At 34.3% G+C, this 10,907-nt stretch overlaps 1 protein-coding gene across 1 annotated transcript; it reads right to left on the reverse strand.

Annotated features, from left to right (window-relative positions):
* Positions 1–729: 729 nt before the first annotated feature.
* LOC126808420 (mitochondrial fission 1 protein) lies at positions 730–10,885 on the reverse strand. The gene is made up of 5 exons (XM_050533121.2): positions 10,750–10,885; positions 8,678–8,810; positions 7,989–8,068; positions 6,552–6,657; positions 730–1,602 (listed from the first exon to the last, which is right to left on the reverse strand). Exons 1-5 carry the CDS (start codon positions 10,792–10,794, stop codon positions 1,511–1,513), a joined length of 456 nt encoding a protein of 151 aa, XP_050389078.1. The 5' UTR covers positions 10,795–10,885; the 3' UTR covers positions 730–1,510.
* Positions 10,886–10,907: the final 22 nt, after the last annotated feature.

Consider the following 10,907-nt stretch of genomic DNA (forward strand, 5'->3'; position numbering starts at 1 on the left):
GATGTGGGGAATATTATATTGGCAAAAGCGACCAACAGCTGAATCTACGAATGAACTATTGTGTAACTAAGCGAGGTGAAACTAAACGTTGTATTAGCCCTGAAGATGTTGTAAGGCCAAAAGATCATGGCACTAATGTAAAATTTATTTAAATATAGATTATTTCATCCTAATAGATATATATAACTTATATATAACTAAATTGTTATGATGGAATATGAGGGGGGGAGGGTGGCCGAATGGTTAGCATGTGCGCGCTGTATCATAAGGTCTGTCATTGAGTCAACTGCCGTGGTTTCGATTCCCCGGTTGTACGTGACAAGGAGTAGGGTAGCCTGCCCAACCTCATGGGTTTTCTCCGGGTCCTCCGGTTTCCTCCTACGCGCAAGCGAATTATTGAAATAAAATTGAATCATGTTAGTCCCGAAATGACCTAGTTTGTGTCGAGTGGACATTCAACCCCATTTCTCTCTCTCTCTATAATGGAATATGTGAACTTCATCCTTGAAGAATTGTTACACACACACAAGCCTGAAGCTCCCTAACTAAGATATTGTTATCGAAAAAAATATGATCAGTGTTATTTTGGTCAAAATTGGTCTCTGGTGTGAGTTAAAAGTTTCATTAAAATCATTTGTGTCCAGTGGCACATGTCTGTACAGGGAAAGGGAAAACTGAGCACTCCAACAAGTACCTAAATGTACAAAAATAAAATACAAATTCCAGTGATAATGATTGACATTGATTTACTTTACATTTAACACAAAACAATATGTACATAGATAACTGGCCATTCTGTAGTAAAACCTGGGCCCAGCACAGTTTAGTTTTTTGATATTAACATTCACATAATAAAACATAATAGATTCCCTATTTAAATAAATCAGAGCACTGTAGTAGCAGCATAAATTAATGCAAACTGCATATGGCCATATACAAGACGTGCTAATGTATTGAAGAAACAATTTTGCAAACTTGTTTGTTATTGTCTTAAACTCTTATGTTTGATGTAAATTCTGGTGTGCTGTTCCTTAAAGAAATGTAACATTACCAAAACAGTTAGTAAGATACTTAAATGTTTAATTACATATAAAATACATTTAATGAACTTAAAAATATATGGTTATTAAATGAAATATATACGCATGTCTGCACCAAAATTTGTGAAATGAAAATATTAACAAAAAACAGACATTTCGTATTTTCATATAATAATTCGATCAGATAACATCATAAATAATTTATTTTATATATATATAAAAAAAAACAACAAATTTTTACTTGTCTGAATAAAAAGAACATGAAGAACACGAAGACATGATTATCTGTGGCTATTCATTTTGCTGCTTTCGAATCATGTATATATGATCATGTTGTTTACAGCTATCAAAACCCACGATTACTGTAAATAGAATATGTTATAAATATAAATGGCAGGTCCCATTAATATATATAATTACCACCTTATTTAACTTTATTTTCATTCATAAATGTCATTATAAGGTATTTCTCATTTTTTTGATAATGCAGCCAGTCCTAGTCCGACTATTCCACCAAGTGCTAGTGCAGCTCCGCCAACAATTGCTATTCCCATCAGACCTTCTGTAAAATACATATAGAAATACATTAGTAGTAGAATTAAAATAATAATTATACAATCTCCATATTTTTAAGGAAGGTTGATCCCCCACAGCACTAGCCATTACTACTTGGAATATAATTGTAATAAGAATCTGGAACCAGCGGTTGCCTGACAAGATACGCCCACATTTTGCAAGAGATTTATAGAGTACAAGCCCCTCCAAAAAAGCGATTTTTATACAATGTGGGCGTATATTTATACACAGTGTTTAAAGTCATGAGATGAGGAAGCCTATTCATTTTCAGCTATTTCCAACAGTTACTGCCAGACAGGGCTCACACTGTCTGTCGCCAAAGTCGCAATTTGCGATAAAAATATGAAAGTGGCGATTAAAATTTGATTTTGGCGATGATGATGGCGATAATGTTTTGCGGTACTGGCGATTCTTTTTGAGAACTGGTGGGAAAAAAATCTAAAAATTCTAATCGTATTTATTGAGTGCCAATCTCGTGGCGGGATACTATAAATTAATCAACTAGCCGCCGATAATCCGGATCGCGTCAATGAGTAATACTAATCAGTTGTCTTTGATTAATTGATTGTTAATTGTGAATGATATATATAAAGCCTATGTCAAGTAATTATTTACTCCTAATGATTAATCCAAGCGGTGATTAATTGATGTTTCGTTGATTTACCCCCACTATACCAGTTCCTTTGTTAAGGGATTAATGGACAATTAATGATGCAACAATGGGGATTAGTTAGGATTAATTAAGGGTCTACCAGAGGATTAAAACAGTTCACTGAAAGACAGTTCAATTCAATACTTTATTCCATTTCACATCCACTTTTTTACATATTATTATAGATTTTTTTAGCATAGAATGTACAAGTTATCATTCACTGAAAGACAGTTCAATTCAATACTTTATTCCATTTCACATCCACTTTTTTACACATTTTTATCATTTTAGCATAGAATGTACAAGTTATCATTTAAACATTTCCATTAATCATTTTCCATTCACTTACAAACATTTTCCTATAAAATATACATTTTCAATAAATCTAAAATTAATTTTACAAGCCTACTAAGTTCTCTACACCATGAAACTGGCCCACTTGATTAAGGTCTTAATTATACTCCGATAATCATTAACTGTTCAGGGATTAAAAACTGGCATAGTGGGGTGACCCCGTTTCGATTCGTCTTAAAATACACTAAATGATAATACATGTAATCAAAATGGCCGACAGTTCCTTGCGAAGAGAATTAAATATTTTTGATAGCTGAATTCGTTTACAGTGGCTCCATATAAGTCATGTAAAAAATACAGGCATGCCTTTCGGATATCATTACTCCAAATTATAATATCACCACTCGTCGAAAACGTAAGAACGAGTTGAACAGTGACGATTCTTGAGCGAGAAAACAGTTCGCCATTTGTATCATATTAGTTATTACTGTCGCCAGTATGCTCTAAAAGTTAACGACGGGTATATTGTAAGGATCTCTTAACAAATATAATTGAAATTTATACCATTTTATCAGGGATTCAGATTCTGATATCTTTACGGTACCTGAAAATAACAATAGGCCCACTGTGCACGCAACACATAAATTTATAGAAAATTAGCAATCCTGTGATGATATTTGACGTGTAAATACTGAAAATATATTGTGCAGTACGGTGTTCAAATAGACTAAAGTCACCAAAACTAAAATCTGATCTTATTAAATCCAAACTTTGCTAATCTATTATGTAAAGACAGATTTTTAAAGCTGCTGTATAATGTATTGTGTATATGTCGGTAACTGTTTTATAATAAGCCTAGCTGAGACATAAAATTGTTAGGTGTTGTTTTTTTTTATCACACATTTCTGGCAGATAAAGTATTTCAGTTGGCAGAAAAAAATATGAACATTTTTCTTATATTAAAATTATCATCCATTTTGGCGGAAAAAAAATAGAAAGCCAGCGTGAGCCCTGCTGCCAGAGTTCTGGCCATTGATCCGATTGACTTTAAATTCATACACAGTGTTTAAGGCCATGAGCCGAAGAAGCCTACTGATTTTCAATGATTTCTGATAATAATTGCCAAGGGAGTTATGGACCTTGATCACTTTGAAAAATCTTGTGGATGCTCTAGAGACCAAAGTTATCATCCAATTGACTTTAAATTGATACACAGAGTTTAAGGTTTTAGACGAACAAGCATATTGATTTGCAATGATTTTTAATAATTTGAATAGCTAAGTCTATGATATTAATTGTTTTGCATACTAAACGTTAGCATGGGACAGTACTAAAAGCCAAACAAATTCTAATGATTTTCTTATAATAAATGAGTTGTGTATTATAAATATTTCATTACCGACAATAGAAAAAATATGTGACATCTCTTGTTGAATGTTCGGACGACTTAGCGGCTGTGGGCGTATGTTTAGTTTCCTGGCAAATCTTTCTTACAATCAGGGGACATAATCTAGGCAGTTACGATCCGATATGCGTGAATATCGAAAGGAACTGAGATCTTTGCCCTTTGGGATATAAACATATTTTAAGTTTCATCAAAATCAAGACAAAAATTGTGACCTCTAGTGGGTCCACAAACTTGGTATTATATACTTTGACACTATTTGTGTTCAAGGAGCTGCTATTTTGTCGGGCAGTTTCTGTATGATTTTTACAAAATCAATCTCAATCATCAATTGGATATATTGAAATGATTTTTAAAATCTGATAAATATCGCAATTTTTTCTTACAATCAGGGGCCATAGTCCAGGAACTTACGGTTGGATATGCGTGAATATCGAAAGGAACTGAGATCTTTGGGACATAAACACATGTTTATAGTTTCATCAAAATTGTGACCTCTAGAAGAGGATCCACAAAACATTGATATTATTATTTGAGTGCATAGATAGAGCGGCCAATCATTATGGTTTAATAGTGATATATTTGAATGTTTTTTAAATCAGATAAAAATTGTGACTTCTAGGGGGGCCACAAGCTAAAAACGCGATTTTTTGATACAATCGAGGGCCATAATCCAGGAAGTTGCAGTCCGATGTGTGCGAATATCCAAAGGAACCAAGATCTTTGGGTTATAAACATATATTTCAAGTTTCAACTAAATCTGATAATAAATTGTGACCTACATGTATAGAGTGTCCACAAGCTAAAAAGTGATTTTTCGTACAATCATGGGCCATATTCTGTGAAGTTTTGATCCGATACAAGCCAATATCGAAAGGAACCGACATAAACCTATATTTCAAGTTTCGACAAAGTCGGATAAGAATTGTGACTTGTTGAGTGTCGACAAACAAATTGTGAACGGACGAATGGTATGAATGAATGAAATGTTGTTTTATGGCACGTCAGCTCCAACCAGGCTATATTGCGCCAAACATATGGTGATTTTTTCGAGACGGGCTAAATTATATCACAGAACAAATTACATGCATAAATAAAAACAATATCACAGTAAAAAACATTAAAAAAAAAAATACATCTTTTACACATATAACTATCTAAAATACAAAAATGAAATGATATATAAATACAAATTAAAATTTATAATAAAAACCTGACACTTTACCATATAAACCTGGTTGGGCAAACATGTGATGTAATGACTGACAAGGGTAAAAATGTGATCTTACATCTTTGAGATGCTTGCACTCAATCAGAATGTGTTTAACTGTCAAAGGAACTTGACAGTGTTCACACTTTGGTTGAGGCTCTCGTTTTAATATGAAAATGTGAGTTAAAAAAGTATGACCTATACGAGAGCGACACAAAACAACCTCATCCCGCTTATTGGATCTGTAAGAGTTTGGCCAGTCCCCTAAGAGAGGCTTAATGTGATGAAGTTTGTGCCTGCAAGATCCCAAGACCGTTGCCAGCGGCTATAGATGAATTGATTAATACATGATTTAAAATCGCGATATGGTATTAAAAAGTGTAATTGGGGGAGATCTAAAGCAGCTTTGGCAACAAAATCTACTTGATCATTCCCCCTTATATCAACGTGACTGGGAAGCCAGCAAATGACAACGTCTTTGCTGTTTAACTCGAAAGATAGTAGCAGACGATAAATATCTACTCCTAATGGGTGTTCATGCTGTTTATTGTTAATTGCTTGAAGCAAGGACAGAGAATCAGTAAAGATGACGTGCTGTAGTGTATTTGAAGTTTGAATGAACTCCAAGGCCTGAAGAAAGGCCTGGAGCTCAGCTGTAAATATGGAAGCAGCAGGCGGAAGACGGACAGATAAGATCTCAGATGGTGTCACGGTAGCCGATGCTACCCGATCACCATCCTTCGAACTATCCGTGAAAATAGGAGCATAATCACCATACTTAGACCTTAGCTCTCTAAAGACCGACTGAAACACCGTCGAGCTAGTATCTCTTTTTATGTTGTGTAAGATCAAAATCGATCTTTGGGGGAGATATAGCCCACGGTGGAGTCCTAAAGAAAGGGGTATTGGCAATACTGTCAAGGCTGATACCAGCCTCACACAAAAGGAGTTGTATGCGAATACTGAATGGTGGAACAACTTTAGTCTTGAGCAGATATAAATGCTCATGATCAGGTCTAAATATGGTGTTAAATGAAATATGGGGGCGACAACACTATACGTCCACATGAAAATGTGGGCGTATAAAAACATGAGGGACAAGGCAGAGGCAGTAGCTAAGCAGTCAATGCACTGGACTCGCAACTAGATTGTCAAAGGTTTGAATTCTGGTGTTGTCTGAGAAGAATCATAACAACTGGTTATTACTTGGTAGGGGTTTAGTTGAAATTGTTGCCTTGTTACTAAGATGGCACAATAAAACCAAGTTGGATGCCACATCGTACATGTAAGGAATCCTTAACAATTAGAATTGGAGGTAAAGTTGGATTCATTTCAAATTCTAACTAGAATGTATCAAATGACATATAAACTGACCTTTCTTCATCTTTTTCTTAATATAATCTTCTAATTGTACAGCTTGTTTATTACCAGGTTCAATTTTTCTAATAGCATTGGCATATTTTAGTGCTGTATCATATTCCTAGAAGAAAAAATGCAAATAAAATTTGCCCATATAGACAGTAGTTAAAGAGAACCATAAACTGCTGTATTCCCAGAAAGCATATCCTTGTTCAGAATTCCTAAACTCCAAATTTTGACAGGTGGAAATCATGTCAGTTCTGTCACCAATTTTTAATCAAAATCTTTCCTAGAATTGTGACTGTTTCTTTCATTTAGTACCAAAGTAAACAGAAAAGGGTAAACATACCCTGTCTTGAGCATGACACTCAATGCAATTTGTAGCTATGATGGCAAAATGCCCTGACGAAATTAGAATTTATAGTAATTTATCATCTTATAATCATTACAAAGTAGTGTTAAAAATAAGTTATCTTCCCCTGACACCAGTTCCTAAACCTAACCAGCGGCTGCCAGGCAAGATACACCCACATTTTGCAAGAGATGGATAGAGAACAAGCTAAACAAGGGCCATAATTCAGGAAGTTACGATCCGACATGCGGGAATATTGACAGGAACCAAAATCTTTGGGTTATAACATGTATTTCAAGTTTCATCAAAATCGGATCAAAATCCATATACCATATGTTTACACTATTTGTGTACAAGGGGCAGACATTTTGTCCGGCAGTTTTGGTCTGATTTTCATGAAATTAGAGCTCAATCAACTTTATGGTGTAACGGTGATATATGTGTACAGTTTTTTAAATCAGATAATAATTGTGACCTCTAGAGGGACCACACGCTAAAAATGTGGTTTTTCGTACAATCAGGGGCCATAATTCAGGAAGTTACGGTTCGTTCGATATGCACGAATATTGAAAGGATCCAAGATCTTTGGGTTATAAACATGCATTTCAAGTTTCATCAAAATCAGATGAAAATTGTGACCTCTAGTGTGTCCACAAGCTAAAAACGTGATTTTTCGTACAATCAGGGGCCATAATCCATAAAGTTATAGTCCGATACATGCCAATATCGAAAGGAACCGAGATCTTTGGGAGACAGACCCATATTTCAAGTTTCGTCAAAATCAGATAAAAATTGTGATCTGTAGACTGTCCACAAACAAATTGTGGACGAACGGACTGGGGCGACGACAATATACGTCAACATGAAAATGTGAGTGTATAAAAATAAACTTTCTCTAGAAACAAAACCCATGTTCTAAGAGTATCTTGTGTTGACCAATAAAAACAATCAACCATAATGTCTAATGGGCGGATAAGAACTCTTGCTTTCGGAATATGGGAATTCTTAGCCAGTGGTTGGTAAAAATGGCCTTACATATGGTTGAAATTATATACGAGTTAATTATATGAAGTATTAGTAATTTATTAGCGTAAACCAACCTTTATTCTGGTATATGCTATAGACATATAATATAAATAGTCTCTCTTAGCAACTTCATCTTTAGTTTTACGAAATAATTCTGAAAATATTAACAAAAAAAAAAAAAAGAAAGTAGACTGCATGTATTGTCATAAAATAACATATTGTTTTGCTAAAAAAAAAAGATAACCGTGACCTTCAAATTCACATTGATCAGCCGAAAATATCTACTAGTTCACTACAATTAGAAAAATAAATAAAGGTGCTTAAAATATATGTAGGAAAAAATATTTCCTATTTAGATGGATATGCAAAATGAGTAAAAGGCACCATTCTACCTGGACCAGTAAATCTTATGTAAACATTGCATTCGCCATTGGGCCAATGATTGACATCGTGTGATGTGATGTCACATGTTGAAAGCAGTCATTTTTTACAGAGTTATTAGAAGACTTTCGTAATATCTCTGTTAAACAGATTGCTTCAAATTGTGTTCAAGAAATATGTTATTAATGTCAAACAGATAAAATAATAACTAAACTGTAAAACATTGTCCCAAACATTTCATGCAATTGATATTTTTACCAAAATTGTCATGGTATTTCATTGCCATGATTGCTAGAATACAATAGGTTAAAATATTCTGTGCTCAAGTTTTAATATCTTGTTCTGTGGTAAAGTTAATTAGAATTTCATTTTTGAGACATACCTTCAAGCAATGCTACCCCCTTCTGCATATCCTGTAAATATTTGCTTCGAACTAGGCACCAGGCATAATCAAACATAGCCTTATCACTGGGTTTTCCTCTCAATTCTTGGTCACGATATGTTTTTTCAAATTTCTAAAATGTGAGCAAAAGGTCTAAGTGAAAATATAACATTATTGGCACTGCACACCAGATGGTAAGGTTTCACATTTATTCAATGGGAATTGGTTTATAAATATATGTTAAGCTAAGTCTCTAACTCAATATCATCCAAAGTCTTACACGGTGAAAACACAAATTATTTGTCAATTCAAATCAACATTGATGTTGTGATTTTACCGGGAAAAGGTAGACTTCTGATATCAAATATTTATAACAAAATAAACATACTACCATTGGTACACGAATCGTGCACCATAGTGCGTTTCAGCGTCACTTGTGACTAGAAAGAACGAGGCTACACATATTCCAAATCCCATGTCAAACGGTCACGCCATAGACTGGATTAATCAGAGGCTAGGAATTTGCATTCGGTTGAGACTCATGCCGTATTTCTCTGGACATAACTGATTTGAAATTAAGAGTCAAAACGGAAACAATTGAATGTAAATCATTTTATATAGAATCCGATTACATTATTATATGCGTTCAGATCCATTTGGGTCAATTTTTAGGTCCCAAATATTAGTGATTTAGCTCCTTTAACATATAATAAACCAATTCTCATTGAAATAAAGGTGAAGCCTTACCGCTTAATAGTATGAAACCCAACTGCTACGCGAAATTTCTCGCCTACTGACTTATTTCAACTGGCCGGTGTCATGCATGGCGGCTTCCACATTATAAGAAACATGGCTTTGAAAATGTAGAACGCATTACCATAAAGAAAAACTGTTCGGTAACTATTTTAGTGGTCCAGTCTTCACTATTTGTGATAGAAATATTACTTATTTCAATACAAACGGTAATCGATATGTGTTGACAATTGTGCGTTTGAACCTATTTGAACTTGCGTAAGGAGTCTTAGACTGTATCAATTGTAGCGTTAAACACAGTTTAACGATCATTTAATTGTAGCTATGTATGGAGTATGCCCATCTTCATTAGCCCAGTATAGGAGCAGAACAGTAAGACGTTTAAAAACCCCATTTCATTTATTTTTCCAAAAGTTGTTGAAAACTTGCACATCGCTTTGATCGTGTAGGTGTACAATTATTCCCAATAAAACAGATCACAAAATTCCTTTATGTCCAAAATACTATTAGAGGGTCAGATATTTAGAACGGGTGCCAGTGAAGTCGTCCACAAGCAAAGTCGTCCACACCCATTGGTGGAGTCGTTCACAAGGCATTGGTGATGTCGTCTACAACTATTGGTGATGTCGTCCAAAACTAAGAATAAGACTCACACACAATTTACTCGTACTCAACTATTGGTGATGTCATCCACAACTAAGAATAAGACTCGTACACAATTTACTCGTACTCAAAACGCCGATGTTACTGTTTGTTTTGTTAGTTTGTTGTTCACCGATGTTTTTGCAATGAAGTATACTTGTATTTTGTATTGTTTGTTAATTGGCGTAATGGTTTTAGCATTTTTGATTGATTGATTAGTATTAACGATGTTTTTTTAATAAAGTATATTCGCTTTTAATTGACGTTATGATTGTAACATTTTTGATTAGTATTTAACAATGTTTTTGTAATAAAGTTTATTGTATTACTATATCCAGAAATTATACTAAGTCGTGTGGACGACTCCACCAACGATTGTGCACGACTCCACCAACGGGTGTGGATGACTTAACCAGATTTTTCGTGTGGACGACTTTGCATGTGGACGACTTGACTGGCATTCTTTAGAACAAATATTATTAGGTACTGCATTCAGCATTGTCTACATAAATTTAAAAACAAATCAATAATTTTATTATTATGGTATTACATTATATACTAGGCTATAGAAAGGTAACTTTGTCACAACAGCCAGACTTTTCGTGTAGAAAACAGTTCGAGAATTATATGAAATATATTATTTAAGTATTCTAGTATAAATTAATGCGTAATTAAACCTTTAAATCCTCAGGATTGACGTGTTCTTCGACTATTACATCCATCTTGCTTTAACTTTTTCATCCAGTAACAAATGTCGCTGGATTTAGAACGCAGAAAATGTCTGGAAATCAAAAGTACCAAAAGCACACCGATTCTATTTCTTTTCATAAAGAGT

Source organism: Patella vulgata, chromosome 1, assembly GCF_932274485.2.
Source record: "Patella vulgata chromosome 1, xgPatVulg1.2, whole genome shotgun sequence".
NCBI lineage: Eukaryota > Metazoa > Mollusca > Gastropoda > Patellidae > Patella > Patella vulgata.

What these genes read in the sequence shown, in the direction of transcription:
- LOC126808420 (XM_050533121.2), bottom strand. Translation starts at nt 10,794, where the DNA reads ATGGATGTAATAGTCGAAGAACACGTCAATCCTGAGGATTTAAAG. An exon ending in TCAATCCTGAGGATTTAAAG is followed by an intron (nt 8,811 to 10,749) that starts GTTTAATTACGC and finishes CTCACATTTTAG; the next exon opens with AAATTTGAAAAAACATATCG. An exon ending in TAAGAAAAAGATGAAGAAAG is followed by an intron (nt 1,603 to 6,551) that starts GTCAGTTTATAT and finishes TGTATTTTACAG; the next exon opens with AAGGTCTGATGGGAATAGCA.